Source organism: Herpailurus yagouaroundi, unplaced genomic scaffold, assembly GCF_014898765.1.
Source record: "Herpailurus yagouaroundi ecotype Mexico unplaced genomic scaffold, PumYag 28, whole genome shotgun sequence".
Lineage (NCBI taxonomy): Eukaryota > Metazoa > Chordata > Mammalia > Carnivora > Felidae > Herpailurus > Herpailurus yagouaroundi.
In genome coordinates, this window is record NW_024412376.1 from 135,593,787 (window position 1) to 135,611,066 (window position 17,280).

Genomic DNA, 17,280 nt, shown 5'->3' on the forward strand with positions numbered 1-17,280 from the left:
CGAGATCGTGACCTGGCTGAAGTCGGACGCTCAACTGACTGCGCCACCCAGGCGCCCCTATATATATCTTATTTTTAAATAGTTTCTATGCTCAAAATGGGAGTCGAACTTACAACCCCAACATCGAGTCACATGCTCTACTGAGCCAGCCAGGTGCCCCAAGATTTTTTTGGGCCCCACGTAGGGCTCAAACTCATAACCATGCTCCATCGACTGAGACAGCCAGGTGCCCCATTAGCAGATGTTTTTATGGTGCTTAAACTGTAGATGTAAGCATAATTTCCCAGAGCATAATTTGACTTTGGAACAGTGTGAACTTTATGCTCGCCTATAATCCTGATGTTGGGGAGTAAGACTAGATCTATCCATTCAAAAGTGCCACGGAATATGAAAGGACTGAAAACACAGAAATGATTAAGACAATCATGAGGGGCTAACAGAAAGGACAAATAACTCGAATACCACTGAATAAATGCTAAAATATGGGTGAAGGGTGTTTTGAGCAGGACTCTGTTAGACAGAAGAGATGAAGGGAACAGTATATGAAAGTCCTGAAGGCACATATTACAGACCAGATGCACTGTATTAAGTTTTACCAAATGTGCAAGATGTGCTCTAGGGGATGTGATTTAACCACTTACATATTGAAATCTTTCTAGTAAAACTATAGTTTTACTCTAGTAAAGAGAAGTTTTTAAAAAATTTTTTTCTAAAAAAAATTTTTTTAATGTTTATTTTTGAGAAAGAGAGGGAGGGAGGGGAAGAGAGAGAGGGAGACACAGAATCCGGAGCAGGCTCCAGGCTTTGAGCTTGCTGTCAGCACAGAGCCCGAGGCGGGGCTTGAACCCACGAACCGTGAGATCATGACCTGAGCCGAAGTGATGCTTAACCAACTGAACCACCCAGGTGCCCCAAAGAGAAGCTTTTAATTACTATTTGGATTTGTTACCTTTAGAATCGATATATAACTGCAAGTAGGCAAAGGATCCTCATGTAAATAAGAGGGTTTTTTTTTTCTTACAATTTACCCTCCCTTACCCTCCCTTACAGTCACTCATTTTCAGCTTCAAATTCTGGTTTCTCAATGAGTAATTCCTAAACTGAATTACTTCCATTCTAGTTGGAAGCCCAAGAATCACAAAGCAAATGGGCTAATAAAACTAAGAATCAGCAGAGTCCAAAGCACATGATGTTATGTGACAATGTTACCAACAAGCTCTTCCTCAAAGACCTGGCTTCATTTTATTCATCTTTGAATTGTCACTGCCTGTCAGAGCTCCTAGTAGCTGTCTGGCTCTTAAAAACTATTCAATGATTAAACAAGAAAGTGGATAAAATCATATTTTCACTTGATGAAAGAGTAGGTAATAAAATGGGATATAAATTTCATATCCTGAGCTTTCTGCATATCATTCCATAAGGTTCTAAGAAACATACTTCCTTTCCTTTTCATGCTGCTGTTTATAATCATATCCTGTACTTTGTTCTTACTGGCACTTTCACTGAGACTATGGAGGAGGCATAAGAGGGCCTTCAAAATAGGGTTCCTGCTATTACTCAAATTAAATGAAAAAGAGTTTTCATTTTCCAACTTCTTTACCTTTCATTGTTGCGTATACTTGCTCATCATTTTCGCCTAAACCCAACATTATGGAGGTTTTAGAAATCACATCAGGCCGAACCTCCTTGGCATGTTGCAGTACGCGCAGAGACTGGTTGAAATTGGCCCGGGGATCACGAACTTTCCTTGAAAACAGCAGGGCTGTTGTTAGCAAGAATAACCACAAGCTCAACTAAGTACATAGTTATGCAAGCTATCTAAAAGACCAGAAAAGTACATTCTGAACATTATGTTAAATCATATGGTTCCATACTACCATTTGTGCACAAATATCTAGCTGTTACTTTTGTAATGAGTATCAGGCTTCATTAGGCCCCCTAGCTCTATCTACTTTTAAGGCCTTTCAAACCTGTGGCAGAGAAAACTAGAATGGAAGTAATTCAGTTTAGGAATTACTCATTGAGAAACCAGAATTTGAAGCTGAAAATGAGTGACTGTAAGGGAGGGTAAGTCGAGAGAGAGGGGAAATGAGTGGAAGTAAGAAAATCTCTGAACTGAACAAAGGAAAAGCTATTTAACCTGAACCCACATTTCAGGTCTGAAAATTTTTAAGTTTGTTTCTTTTCTAAAGCCCAAGCTGCCCTCTGCTGGTGAGTACACAACATTGACATCTCTTAGGTAAAAAAGGCATGATTCTGGAATTTTCACTGGCAAGGATAATGTTTCTTAAGTGAAACCAGGGAAACTGGCACCCACTTGTGGTGGTATCATGAGAAATGACAGGGTTGGAACAGGCTGTGTGCTAGACTTCAACAGCAGCCAAACCATGCTTTAAATGGCGACAAGGCCAAAAGGACAGAGAGTTGCTGATGTTAATCCAGCATTCACTTGAATTCTAATGCACTTTTTTTGTGTGTAACTGACTTGCTGTAGTCATTATTTTTCATCAGGGACCAATACACAGGGAAGAAAGGAAACCAATTTGTGGATTTAAAAATAACCACAAGGGGCGCCTGGGTGGCTCAGTCGGTTGAGCGTCCGACTTCAGCTCAGGTCACGATCTCACAGTTCATGAGTTCGAGCCCCGCGTCGGGCTCTGGGCTGGTGGCTCAGAGCCTGGAGCCTGCTTCCGATTCTGTGTCTCCCTCTCTCTCTGCACCTCCCCCATTCATGCTCTGTCTCTCTCTCTGTCTCAAAAATAAATAAACATTAAAAAAAAAATAACCACAAAACTGACAATACCAAACATAATTACTTTTGAAAGCATTTCTCCAGTGAATTTAAGTTATGCTCCCTAATATTTATTTATGCTGTAGTGGAAATGCTGGTTGTCCACCATACTTTTTTCAAGTTCTTTGATACATATGATGTGTAGAAGCTAATAAGATCATTGCCAAATACTTTACTAAAATTAAATAAACATATTAATCTTGCCTGAAGGTTAAAATAATTTTCATCATTCTGAAATATGAATATGGTCATTAATGTGGGATAACAATCTGTAAATACTTCTATCTGCTAACATTAGTAGAAAGAATAGTACCCATTTTTTAAGAGATTTAAACTACTTCTGAATGACAATACATCTGAGTATTTCTTTTGTATCGTTTATTGCATATATTAGTGCCAAAAGTGTTTTAAAGTCTTTTTTTTTAGAATTACAAAATAATTTGCTTTTATATAATTTTTTTTTTGAAAACTATTTTTTGAAAAAAAATCGGCACTGGCAATATGATACTATTAAAAAAAATTTTTTTTTAACATTTATTCATTTTTGAGAGACAGAGGGAGACAGAGCATGAGCAGGGAAGGGGCAGAGAGAGGGAGACACAGAATCCGAAGCAGGCTCCAGGCTCTGAGCTGTCAGCACAGAGCCTGATGCGGGGCTCGACCCCACGAACTGTGAGATCATGACCTGAGCTGAAGTCGGAAGCTTAACCGACTGAGCCACCCAGGCACCCCAATATGATACTATTTTAAATCAAAAAGATGCCCATTATGTGTGCGTGAACCAAGACATACATACATGCATATAAATATATGCCCATACGTATAGGTTATAGTAATCAATATTACTGGGTAGAAATAATATGGGTGATGTTTATGCTGTTTTTGTTGGCTATATTTTCTGATTTTCCTGTGATAGATATATGTTGCTTTTGTTAAGAAAAGAAAGACAGCTCACTTCGTAAAAGTCCAATACAAAGTTCTCTCCTGAAAAAAGAGAAAATATAGCAGATTCTGGTCCCTAAGTTTGCCAACGTTACTCTGTACATGTAATCACCTCTGCAATTCTGGAACTGTCTCTACGTTATGAGCATACACATCTAATCCCGACAAAGCAACTTTTTCTATTGCTTTAAGATCTCCTCGGAAATCAGGGGTGAGACATTCCACAAGAATTTTTGGATTCCTATAGGGAAAAAAAAAAATAAGTATCAAGCTGAGGGAAAAAACTGACATCTATTGCTTAAAACAGAAATTACCGGTACTCATTCAGGATCAGTTTCGTTCAACAGTGTAATCTTTAGAATCTTGCCAAGGAAAGCATGAACATACAAATGTTCATAAATAAACTGTTATAGGAAAAAACACTCTGAACATCAAATATTATGTACATAGTGGTTAAAACACACAACTGCAGGAAAAAGTAAAGACATACTTTATTGAACAGGTATTAAGAAAATAAAGTTGCTTAAAGGAATTAAAATATAAATATTAAAACATTAAATATATAATATCTTTTTATTTTTTGGAAAGTAAATTGGGACATTTCTTACATGAATGCAAATATCATTTGATTGCTTTAATTTTGATTTCTTTAAAAATTCATCAGATAGTGCCATCCTCTCTTCCTCTAGGCAAATATTTCACAAGTGCTGTGAGTTTTAAAAACTATTTTCTGAATTGCTGAGTCATGCATGAGCTTTGCTTAAATGAAATACAAGTTAAACATTAATCTTCTATTTACATTCTGACTCTATCTATGCATTCAAGCATTAAAATATGAACTAGGTCATAGTGCTGTTCCCTTTGACAGCAGTAGAAATGACTAGGACAGCTGATAAATTTTTTCACAAACCCAGTGGCAGTTTCTGGAGCTATTTTCTGAGAGAACAGATGTGGAAAGGCCCTCTCATGCATATAAGTGATGTTGAAAGAACACAGCCTATAACTTACTGCTTTTATTTTTAATTGTAAAGTTGAGACCCATTAGTAGTTTGTGAAATCAATTTAGTGGGTTGCAAACAGAATTTTTTAAAGTAAACTATTAAAAAAACTCAGAAAACACAGGGGAAATCACTGAAGAAACATTTACTAAATGCTAGGTACTCAACTCGCACTAAGCTGTAGGAAGTAAGCATAACTCCTTTTTTTTTTTAAGGTTTTTTTTTTTTTAATGTTTATTTATTTATTTATTTTGGGAGAGAGACAGGAAGTATGAGCGGGGAGGGGCAGAGAGAGAGGGAGAGAGAATTCCAAGCAGGTTTGGTGCTGTCAGCATGGATGTGGGGCTTGATCCTACAAACCACGAGATCATGACCTGAGCCAAAATCAAGCATCAGACCAAATTAAACAAACACCCAGGTGCCCCAACATAACTCCTTTTTTAAATCTTTTTAAATAGATGGGATTAAAATATTAATAAAAATGTAGATTATGGGTAAATTTCCCAGGGCATATAAACATGGATAAAATCTGTATGCTTGCACATTTTAACAATGTTGGAGTTTATCCCATCCATATACTTCTAGATGATGATTTATTCAAAATTAGTGTTGGGAAGACTGCAGTTTTATGCTTTTTAAAAAAATTACTCGGGGCGCCTGGGTGGCTCAGTCAGTTAAGTGTCTGACTTCAGCTCAGGTCATGATCTCGTGGTTCATCGGTTTAAGCCCCGTGTCGGGATCTGTGCTGTCAGCTCAGAGCCTGGAGCCTGTTTCAGATTCTGTGTCTCCCTCTCTCTCTCTGTCCCTCCCCCACTTGTGCTCTGTCTCTGTCTCTCAAAGATAAATAAAAACTTCAAAAAAATTCTTTTAAATAAAAATAAATTAAAAAAAAAATTACTCAAGGAGCATCTGGGTGGCTTGGTCAGTTAAGTGTCTGACTTCAGCTCAGGTCGTGATCTCATGGTTCATGAGCCTGAGCCCACATTGGGCTCTCTGCTGTCAGTGCAAAGCCCATTTCGGATTCTCTGTCCCCCTCTTTCTCTGCCCCTCCCCCACCGATTCTCATTCTCTCTCTGTCTCTCCGCCCCCCTCCAAATAAATAAATAAATAAATAAACTTAAAAAAAAAAAAGAAAGAAAGTTAAAAAGAATTACTCAAAGTTTGGGGTGGCTGGGTAGCTCAGTCAGTTAAGCGTCCGACTCTTGACTTTGGCTCAGGTCATGACCTCACGATTCATGGGTTCAAGCCCTGCATCAGACTCTGCACTGACAGCGAGGAGCCTGCTTGGGATTCTCTCTCTCCCTTGCTCTCTGCCCCTCACCTGTGCATGTACACATGCACGTTCTCTTTGTCTCAAATTAATAAACTTAAAAAAAATTAAGTTTACACAAGCAAATGCAAAAACAAGTACCTTTCCTTTAAGTATGATACAGTCTTTGCAAAATGCTCAGCTCCTCCATCAGGCATATCTAGAAACAAAAGAGTCCAGTGCTCAAGATGATGTCACAACTTAGTAAGAGCCAATTTCTGGAAGAGCCAATGATGACACACTAACCATCTCGATCCACAGACGTCAGGACAACATAATCCAGACCCCACTCTGCAATTGCCTTTGCAGTATTGTAGGGCTCATTGGCATCAAGCGGACCTGGATTTCTTGCAGTCTTAACAGAACAGAATCTGCAACCTCTTGTACACGTATCACCCATCAACTAGAACAGAGATGTTACAATTTAAATCAAATAGAAGGATGACCCTGAAGAACATATGTTGAGAGAATAAAGCAAGTTACAAAAAATGAATACAGTTTAATACTGCTTATAGGAAATTTGAAACATTCAAAGTAAACAAAATACAGTTAAAGAATATGTAAACAAAATACAGTTAAGGAATACAAATACATGTAGTAAAACTGGAAAGAAAAGGGAATGAGCTCAGAATTAAAAATAGCATTAAAGTTAAAAAGGTGACAGGAGCAGGAAAGGATGTACAGTAGGGTTCAAACATAATGCTAATGCTCTACTCTTAAACTAGAGGTATCAGGCTGCCTATTGTTATTCTTTGTAACTTACATATAGTCTATAAAGATTCTTTTGTACTTATTTAAACTTTTTGAGAGACAGGGCACAAGAGAGCACGAGTGGGGGAGGGGCAGAGAGAGAGGGAGACAGAGGATCCAAAGCAGGCTCTGAGCTCTCAGCAACAGTAGAGAGCTCGACATGGGGCTCAAACTCACGAACCGTGAGATCATGACCTGAGCTGAAGTCAGGACAGTTAAATGACTGAGCCACCCAGATGCCCCTGTACTTATTTAATTATTAATAAAAATTATTTAAAGGGAATAAAACATTCAATTAACATATCAACATGCAGGTCTCTGTGGGAATTAAATGGAAGGCATAGCTCCTTCTTATTAAATAGATGAAAGAGAAAACACATAAAGTTAACAATCTGCTTCCTGTGGGTACTGCTATTGTTCAGGACACTGCTCCTGCTGCTACAGGTCACTACCATGTTCTGACATGCCAAGTACAGCCATTGTGGATGTTTTGGGGCCACTGGAGTTTCAAAGCTGCACAGTAATGGGTTGAGATTTGGAAGAGAAAGATCCTCTTCTCTTTAGGTTTAATTTTCTTACAGGGGACTCATAGCTGTGGTCCCAACGTCTCAAACGGATTTATTGAAACACTGACCTCTTTCCGGAAACCAGTCACGAGTCAGCGGAGAAAGGAGCCAGGCAAGGGATGAAACAAGAGATTTCCATAATGGAGTGTTCAAAATCACTCCTTCCTTCAAGAACTGTAACCTGAATAAGCTCCATGGTCAACTTTATTTCATAAGCCTTGGTTCCTCACATAAATAGCCTCCTGCCGGTCCAACTTAGACATTCCCAGTAAGTATGAACTTCCAGTTGCACACAATTTAGATTTAACCCTAGCATCTCAACCTCCAAACCCCTCTGGATAAATATGGTAGGTTACACAGTTAATACCAATTCTTACTCTACCATATTAAGATTATATATTTTACCCTTTGTGATGTAACCTGCAGGGCCTCCAACTGGGCAGGGGGCTTATGTCTCTGCCTCCATTGCTGTCTGCTTGGCTATGTGTGACTTACTTTGGCCAAGAGAATAATAGCAGGCATGACCAAGCAGAAGCCTCAAATGGGCATGGATGGTTGGCTTGCCCTCTGGTGCTCTTCCATGCTTCATGATAAGAATATGTTGGAGAGCTGCTGGTCTAAAGAGAATAAAGCTCTGTGGAGCGGACCTGAACCCTGAGACTTCAATGTATTGCCTGCAGTCCAATTTAGCCCAGTCAAGAGCAGTTGTACCCCCAGGCAACTGAAGGGACATGGGAGACAAAAATACATGCTTATTATTGTTTAGGGGAGGAAAAGTTAAGCAATCATGAATAACATTTCCAAAAGTTAACAGAAGAGATATTTCAAAGCACCATATGATTAGCTATTACATACATGGAAAAATCAATAATAGAGTTATTCAGAGAAGGGTGAGAGCATATCAGCCTAGATTATTCTGTCAGGTTTTTTTCCCTCATATTTTTCATAAATTCACATGTAACACAAAATCTGGTCAGAGATTCATCATGCACATTTTTAGGAAAAAGATAAAATATTCCTTTCGGTTTCCAGACAAAAACTTTATAGTCTGAGGTGTTCTTACCATGATTGTGGCTGTGGCTGTGGCATATTCTCCACCTCCCCAACACTCTCCAATGTTGGGACAGCGAGCTTCCTCACACACCTGTGAGTAAAAGGGAATGGAATACAATCAACTGAAAATATTAACCAATTGAAGAAATTAGTGATCAAGCATTTTAAACGGTCTATTCTTTTCAACGTATTTATGAAGAAATTCACTATTCAAAAATGCTGTTAAACTCACAAACTGTATGTGTACGTGTATACATACATATATACGTGTATATATGTGTGTGTGTGTATATATATATATATATATAAGGATCCCATTTTTAAAATAAAAATGATATAAATGTATACATTTTATATGTGCAAAGAAAAGGTCTGGTTGGATATATGCTAAAAAATTAAAGTGGTATAGTTAACATTTGGAATTGCATATATGACATCTCATATTTAATATTATACTCTGTCTAGTAAGCATGTACTTAATTTGTAATATAAAACAAAAAAAAAACCTAATTTCCTAGGTTGAAGGAAAAAAAATCTTTTTTGTACTATTAATGAGAAATTAAGAAATACAATTACTTTTTTGTCTCTTTTGCAGGGAAAATGATTTTTATGAGCTATGTTTTTTGAAAAATTTTTAATGTTTATTTATTCTTGAGAGAAGGAGGAGTGTGACCAGGGGAGAGGCAGAAAGAGAGACACAGGATCCGAAGCAGGCTCCAGACTGTGATCTGTCAGCACAGAGCCCGACGTAGGGCTCAAACCCACGAAGTGTGAGATCATGACCTGAGCTGAAGTCAGACGCTCAACCAACTGAGCCACCCAGGCGCCCCAAGCAGGGAAAATGATTTTTATATGTATTTCCATTACCGATCATGATGCATCCCTAAACATCTTTATTCACTTTCTTTGCTGTTTTTGTTATGTATGTATGTATGTATGTATTTAATGTTTTTATTTATTTTTGAGAGAGAGAGAACGAGAAAGAGAGAGAGAGAGAAAGAGAGCAGGGAATGGTCAGAGAGGGAGACACAAGAATCTGAAGCAGGCTCCAGGCTCCAAGAAGTCAGCACAGAGCCTGATGCAGGGCTTCAACTCACAAATTGTGAGATCATGACCTGAGCCGAAGTTGGTCGCTTAGCCAACTGAGCCACCCAGGCGCCCCTATTTATTTTTGAGAGAGAGAGACAGAGCATGAGGGACGGGCAGAGAGAGAGACACACACACAGAATTCAAGGCAACCTCCAGGCTCCAACCTGTCAGCACAGAGCCTGATGCAGGACTCGAACTCATAAACCATGAGATCATGACCTGAGCCAAGTTGGATGCTTAAATGACTGAACCACCCAGGTGCTCCGTATTTTTAAGTTACACATATGTAGAAACATTATGACTTTTACTTAAGAGGGACATTTAACACTGAAACTTACTGTATGAAGATTCAAATTCCGCAATGTATTTTTCAATTTATTGTAATTTTTCCCCATGGGAATCTCAGTCTTTAGCCATGGAGGTAGTCTTAACCTGAGGAAAGCCAAACATAACTATTCGTTAACAAATATGTTCCCAAATAATCACACAGCTTTGAACTTAACTTTGCTTTATTACAATTCTTGGTGAAGAGGTTTTTTTTCTCCCCCCCCCCCCCACAATCCTGGGTTAATTCTTATAATTTCTGCCAGAAGAGTAAGAACATAGAATAAAATTTAGACTTGCTCAAACTGCTTCAGAAAACACTCATAACTGTCTAACAGAGCACTATGCTCATGTCTACCTTTTGCAAAGGCAAATCGTCCTAATAAAAAATGAGGAAGTTGTTGAACATCTCATTCCTCACTGAATAACACTGACAAAAATTCAGTATTTGTTCAGAGTAAGGAGAGATCCCACAAGCGTACTTTCTGCTCTACATTCCAAATTTATGATCGTTATTAAATGGAAAAAAGTCTAAAATTTGGAGTGAAGACTACATATCCTGAGGTTCCCTTAGACTTATATCCACTTGTGAACTAGAAGATGTTGCATAAGGTATGTCCCAAAACAATCTGCACTCTGTACAAAATTCCCTTACCATTATTTTAAATTAAAGCAAGGTATTCACAGGTCATATGTACGTTGAATAGGAGAAGCAACAAGTTAGGTCAACACCCAGTAACAATGAAAAATTTATCAAGGTCAAACCGACTAGTAGCAAGGTGATAATGTTTGTTGTCTGAAGAAATCTGATGCTGAATACAAAATGGGAGATGGTGGTTTAAGATGGCTAAGTCCTAGAAGGACAGAAGAAAAACTGTCAAAGGACACAAAGAAAAGGATTCCAACAATTTCACTTATTTACCTGTTCCAGGTCTGTTATCACTTCTTTCTAATGATTTTTAGTTAAATATACCAAGTGTCATTAAAATTATATCTAAGGATTGGTCATATCTGAAAATAATGCACAATGAAGGAATTATCTCAGAATTTCAATTACCTTTCTCCTTTCTGGCGTTTTAAGTTTCCTTTATACTCATCCCACTTGCTCTTGTCTGCAAGATCACCAGTTACAAAATCTTGAAGGTTTGGTCCATTCTGTAAGAATTCCTTTTTTTCCTCTGGCAAGGAACTTACTGCTCTGATTGGACTGTATAAATACCTTCCAAATACCTAAAGAAAGAGTTCATTATCACATGTATTTAGTGGGGTTTGAAATAATTTAGTTTTAACCTATTTCAATACCTAAAAGAAGGGGTAAAGCCAGACAACTGATACAGAAATTATGTCAAACAATTTACAGGCGCTATATAGAAGGTTAAAATCTAGGATTAAAGAAGCCTCAAGGAGAACAGATGAAACCTGAAAGACAATGAGAGCTAACCGCTTACTACTAGATGTACAATAGATTTGGAAACTTTTGGAACTGGCTAACATATGTCACTATTTCAAGTAGCCCACCTAAGTGCTAAAATTCTTTCAAAAGTTTAAACTGCAATAACTGGAGATGCCACAGCTTTGAATTTTCTACTCCTAAGTTGAGTTAAAGACGTTTAAAAGGAAATTTGCAAGAAGTCTCTCTTATTTGGGCTTTGGATAAGCATTGGTGTTAAAATGTAGAGATAATGTTTAGTTGGTTTCAGAGACCTGAAAGGCGAGAAACCGAACCTAACGTTTTAATTCACGGTAGTCACTCAATATACATTTGCTGACCATAAAAAACAACAACAACAAAACACTTACTTCTAGATCTGAACACAAACGTGTGCAAGATAGCCCAAACACTAAAATTCACGAGTACATGCAACCTTTAACAATTTAAAATGAGTGCTGTTGGAGTGCTGTGAGATTGCTACTTCACTCCACGACCACTCCCCCGCTAAAGTTAGAGCATAGGCTTGTGTTCTCATCACCCAGACCTGGTGTTTACTAACAAGAGCCCAACACAAAGTAGGAATTTGGGGTGCTCATCGCAGTGCTCCTATAATGCTCCAACCAATACAGGGTACAGATCACTGTGCTAAGCAGTAAGCAAGCCCTCAGCGCCTGCGAGAGAGACCTACAAACAAACCAGTACCAGAGACTCAATCTGACGGTGTGTCGGGAGAATTAAATGGAACACTACAGGAAAAATGTTAGCACAGCGCCCGGCTAAAAGTAAACGCTCAGTAAGTGCGGGCCTTATCATTGGGCGCTCTGAAGAGATGGGGGCCCCTCCACCCCAGGGTCGCATCCTGCTCGCCCTGCCGCTCACCCGGGGCCCCAGGGTGCAGGCGGCGCCCCAGCAGCGAAGAGACATCCCTCTCTTTTTTTTCTAGCAGAGTCGAAGGATCACTAATTCCCGGGAAAGACAGATCCACAAACCGTCGCTCGGTTTATGACACAAAATCTGAGCTACCACTGACCCGGGGGAACTTGACCTGCTCCGCGATTGGCTGCTTTAGCCTGGTAGCGTCGCGCTCTCATGACGCCATACGCAGAGCCCTTACGGGCTACAAAAACGTGATGACGAAAGACGCTCTCTCTTTGCCGCATCTACTGCGAGGTGAGGATGTATACGCGTTTTGTGGGTTTGGGGAATCTGAAGCCATCGGCTCTGGGAAAGCCAGGGGCGCGAATCTGGCGCTCGGAGCCTCTATGCTGGTTGTTTCCCCGCGCGACGAGCGCCATATGGATCTGGTGGCGCTGGGATTCGAGCCCTGTACTGGACTCAGAGGCCTACACCCGCCCCTCAGCCTTGCCGGGATGGCGCCGCCTTAATAGTGCTCCTTGGGTTGCTCTGAGCGGGAATTCGCCCCCTGTGCTTGTAATATCCGTTTGGGAGCTGCTCTTTCCTGGCCAGGCCGCAGCATTGGGCTGCTCTCCTGGTTGGTCCTCCCGTGTCCTCTCCGGGGGTTCAGCTTGCCAGTCTCAGGTAGGAGTGGAGCTCCGCGCTGGGTAGTTTGATCACAAACAGGCCTGAACCGGCCTCATAACCCCAGGTGTTTGTGTTTCAGAATGAAGACCATTCTCAGCAATCAAACTGTCGACATTCCGGAAAATGGTATGAGACCTGATGTTTGTATTTTTTTTAACGTCTTTTATTGCCTGCCTTCTGTCTTGTTCGGGGGACTCACAAACCTGTTTTCTTAGTCGACATCACTCTCAAGGGACGTACCGTTATTGTGAAGGGACCCAGAGGAACCCTGCGAAGGGACTTCAATCACATCAATGTAGAACTCAGTCTTCTTGGAAAGAAAAAGAAGAGGGTGAGGCTTTTTTTTTTTGCACATCAATTGCTTGTTTGGAAGGTAGTGATGTAATAGTACCGAATTTGGTTGCTGTAAGTTATGGAATGCAGGTTCAATGTTTTAGCTTAAAATTTGGTGTCCACAAGTGTAGCTAGTTGCAGTGTTACTGCGTTAGTGAAGTTGGGAAAGGAAATTCTGATTATAAAACTCAATACTAGTACCTACTATCATAGTTATCATGAACGCCGAGGTTTTAATACTGTTACAAGTTAGGTTTATTTTCCTTGTGATTATTTTGTAGAAATTTTAGGAACCAGGCAGCTCTTGTGAGCCTGGTATTTTAGCTTTCTAGGAATGAAGTATGATGCAAATTGAAAATCAGTATTTTTGCGATACGTAGTGGTAAAAAAGTTAAATTATTGAGGGCTTTCTGTGTGGGTGCTTTAATTAGGGCTAATACTAGAATCTCGTGAATAAATGGATTTTTCTTCAAGCCGACTTACTACTGGAAAGAATCTTCTAAAGTTTCTGTTCTGTTACAGCTCCGTGTTGACAAATGGTGGGGAAATAGAAAAGAACTGGCTACTGTCCGTACTATCTGTAGTCATGTACAGAACATGATCAAGGGTGTTACATTGGTAAGTAGATTGATCAGACCGCTTTGTTTTGGAAGGGGAAGTTTCTCAGCTGTACTTTATGCATGCAGCATAAATGCTGCAGAGCATCTACTATGTAATTTATTGCGGTACTTGGGAAAGGTGATTTTGGAAAAAAAAAAATTACTTCTTTTGAGAGAGCAAGTGTGCTGTGAGTACGGAGGGGAAAGAATCCAAAGCAGGCTTCATGCAGTCAGCACAGAGGCTCGATCCCACGAAGTGTGAGGTCATGGCATGAGCCAGAATCAAGAGTCAGAGGCTCAATGCCTGAGCCACCCAGGTGCCCCATGTTGGCAGTTTTTAATAGGCTTCTGCAGGTCTTTAGGATTAAGTGATATATGTGGGTGAAGACCAGATGGTCTTAAAGTAGGTTGATGGTGTTTTTTTCCCCCCACACAAATAAAAGTCACACCTTCAGATTGTGGTTGTTTTGTAGGAAATGTATCCTGTAAGGTAGGCTTTGATTTTCTTGGTATGCCTCTTAACCACCAGGATTCCTTGAAGGGATAGAAAAAAGGTGGATGGATCTAATTTCTGAGCTTCCTACAAGTGTATTTGATGTCACTATTCTCTTTCTAACTCCCTCTCTCAGCCTTTAAGATAAATTTCATGTCTGCTGAAATGCTTTTCTCTGCATTAAAACTCAGCCCTTTTAAATGGCATCCTGTCCTTCAACTCCATCACACCCCTTATTGGGTCATGTTTCACGTATTTCCTCTTGGTACCAGGCTAAGTTCTTTGAGAGCCTGTCTTAATCCTTGTTGTCATCTGGCATACTTTAGTAACTCAGTAAATGTTAATCTAGTGCCAAAGATGAAGGACTTTGGGGTTCTCATTTTAAAAAGCTGGCATTGTTGGGGGGTCTGGGTGGCTCAGTTGATTAAGCGTCCAACTTTGGCTCGGGTCATGATGTTGCGGTTCCATGAGTTCGAGCCCCGCGTTGGGCTCTGTGCTGACAGCTCAGATTGCTTCGGATTCTGGGTCTCCCTCTCTCTGCTCCTCCCCCCGCTCATGCTCTGTTTCTCTCCTTCAAAAATAAACAAAAACATTAAAAAAATAAGTAAATAAAAAATAAAAAACTGGCATTGTTTACTGTGGGTATAGGAAGCAGTAAATACATGCTTTCTTAAAGAGCTTTACAGTCCATTGAAGAGAGAAAACATGTTGATGTATACAGTTTGTAAGGGTTTGGTACAGGTGACTGTTGTTACAAAATCATGACAATGAGTGTTATGGGAGGATTGTTGGATTTTTAAATTCTAGTGTAATGTAAGCATCCTACAAAATTTAAAAGCTGGATTTCTTGTCTTTCAAATTGCTCAGCTTTGCTAATAGTTTGTTCTAACAGGGCTTCCGTTACAAGATGAGGTCTGTGTATGCCCACTTCCCCATCAACGTTGTTATTCAGGAGAATGGCTCTCTCGTTGAAATCCGAAATTTTTTGGGTGAGAAATACATACGCAGGGTTCGGATGAGGCCAGGTATGTGCATACTTTCAGATATGGTTCAGAAATGTTTTGTTTTACTTGTGAAGACTGGTGTTTGGGGTTGGCTATAAATACAGATTTATTTCAATTGCCCATTTTGATTATGCTTGTGATAACTCTTGGTGTTAGTTAAGGCTTGATACCATACTCCTACTGATTGGGATTCCTAAAGGCTTACGCATTAGAGTAGTTTCAGGATGTGTAGCTGTGTTCAGTCTTTACAAATTGAAATATTTAAAAATAAAAAATGTTTGAATAGTGGTTAGTAGCATACACTGCCTAGGTTTAAATTTGTCAACCTTGGGCAAATTACCTGCTCTATGCAGCTCATTTTACTCATCTGTAAAATTGGAACCATCTCATGGTTAAATGAGTTAAAATTGAAATACATGTGGAACAGTTTTGGCTTGATACATGGTAAACATAAAAGCATTTAGGGGCGCCTGGGTGGCTCAGTCGGTTGAGCATCCGACTTCAGCTCAGGTCACGATCTCGCGGTCCGTGAGTTCGAGCCCCGCGTCGGGCTCTGGGCTGATGGCTCAGAGCCTGGAGCCTGCTTCCATTCTGTGTCTCCCCCTCTCTCTGCCCCTCCCCCGTTCATGCTCTGTCTCTCTCTCTCTCAAAAATAAATAAAAAACGTTAAAAAAATTGTTTTAAAAAAAAGCATTTAAAAAAATTCTTTTTTACATTAAAGATTTTAGTTTCAAGTAATTACACCAAACATGGGGCTAGAACCTGCAGCCCCGAGATCAAGAGTAACATACTTTACTGACTGAGCCAGCCAGGTGCCATCCCAATGTTAGAAAATTTTAAAATTAGTGCTTTCTTGATGCTTCTTGATTTCATTGGGGTGGGAAGAAGGGATTCTAAATACCAGTTTAATGGGTCTACAAAAACATTACATGGTCAACACACTTAATGGGAACTGTTAAGTAAAAAATAAACTTGGCGATATCAAATATATACAGTAGAATTAAGACTTGATAACACAGCTTTGCACAGCTAAATTGCACTAGGTGCATACCGTCTTCTACTCCTTGACCAAATCACTGAAAATCTAACTACTCTGGAACAGGTTCATTCAAGCAGGAACACAAACCAGATTTTGCCTCGGTAAAAGTCAGGTCCTATAAATCAGAATCTCAAGTGTGATTTGATGTTTGGAATTTTAAATGGAATAAGTTGCTACTGTAAATATTTTGAAAGTAAATATTGTGAAGATTTCATATCATGTTGACACTATGTGAACACCTCCTCTTTCAGGTGTTGCTTGTTCCGTATCTCAAGCCCAGAAAGATGAGTTAATTCTTGAAGGAAATGACATTGAACTTGTATCAAACTCAGGTTTGTATGTTTTACTATGCCTAATTATGTCTACAGAATTTGGTTTAAGTCTTGTAGTTGAATACATGATAATTCTGTTCAGTTGGTGAGCTTTTTCATTTGCAGAAGTTGGAATAAAAAGCTGTCTCAAAGATACATAGGTTTAAGTATAGTATATGGTAAAATACTTTTTTACGATGGGTCTGGCTGGTGGTGTAATTGTCTTTATCTTTCTTACTGTTAATAGCTGCTTTGATTCAGCAAGCCACAACAGTTAAAAACAAGGATATCAGGAAATTTTTGGATGGTATCTATGTTTCTGAAAAAGGAACTGTTCAGCAGGCTGATGAATAAAATCTACGGTAGGTTCTTATAAGTTTCCTTACTGCTTTAGTTTAGAGGTCTTAATTTACTAGAATATGAAACTGGAGTTGTAATGACAACACAAGTTTACCGGAACACCGTGAATTTGGCAGAATAAGAATTTTGACATACATTTTTACTATGAACTAGTAAATCATAATTTTAAATGTTTCAGATTATTTAGAGTAGAAGTTGTTTGGGCAAAGGTATTGATGGTAATCGACAGATATTTTTCATTTCTTTTTACAGTTGTCCAGCTACAGAGACAGCAAGAGGCCGGATGATTTTTCAGACTTACTTGTGATACTTTTAAGGATGCAATAAAACTATACTGATTTGGGG

The 17,280-nt window shown here is 39.3% G+C and overlaps 2 protein-coding genes across 4 annotated transcripts in view; one reads left to right on the top strand and one right to left on the bottom strand.

Moving 5' to 3' along the window:
* LIAS (lipoic acid synthetase) overlaps positions 1-12,266 on the bottom strand; it is a 16,126-nt gene extending 3,860 nt beyond the window's left edge. The window contains exons 1-8 of one of the 3 annotated variants that reach the window (XM_040485460.1): positions 12,134-12,262; positions 10,880-11,052; positions 9,837-9,930; positions 8,420-8,500; positions 6,287-6,443; positions 6,143-6,200; positions 3,846-3,974; positions 1,601-1,746 (exon numbers count right to left, since the gene is read on the bottom strand). In XM_040485460.1, the coding sequence (XP_040341394.1) occupies positions 1,601-1,746; positions 3,846-3,974; positions 6,143-6,200; positions 6,287-6,443; positions 8,420-8,500; positions 9,837-9,930; positions 10,880-11,052; positions 12,134-12,178 (883 nt within the window). In that variant the 5' untranslated portion in view covers positions 12,179-12,262. Of the gene's footprint in view, positions 1-1,600; positions 1,747-3,845; positions 3,975-6,142; positions 6,201-6,286; positions 6,444-8,419; positions 8,501-9,836; positions 9,931-10,879; positions 11,053-12,133 lie in introns of those variants that run through there. The other 2 variants (XR_005793487.1, XM_040485473.1) reach the window with 2 other exon arrangements.
* A 91-nt stretch (positions 12,267-12,357) lies between these two features.
* Positions 12,358-17,280, top strand: RPL9 (ribosomal protein L9). Its single transcript, XM_040485487.1, has 8 exons — positions 12,358-12,424; positions 12,876-12,922; positions 13,012-13,127; positions 13,652-13,747; positions 15,114-15,246; positions 16,516-16,596; positions 16,823-16,937; positions 17,188-17,280. Exons 2-7 carry the CDS (start codon positions 12,877-12,879, stop codon positions 16,927-16,929), a joined length of 579 nt encoding a protein of 192 aa, XP_040341421.1. The 5' UTR covers positions 12,358-12,424; position 12,876; the 3' UTR covers positions 16,930-16,937; positions 17,188-17,280.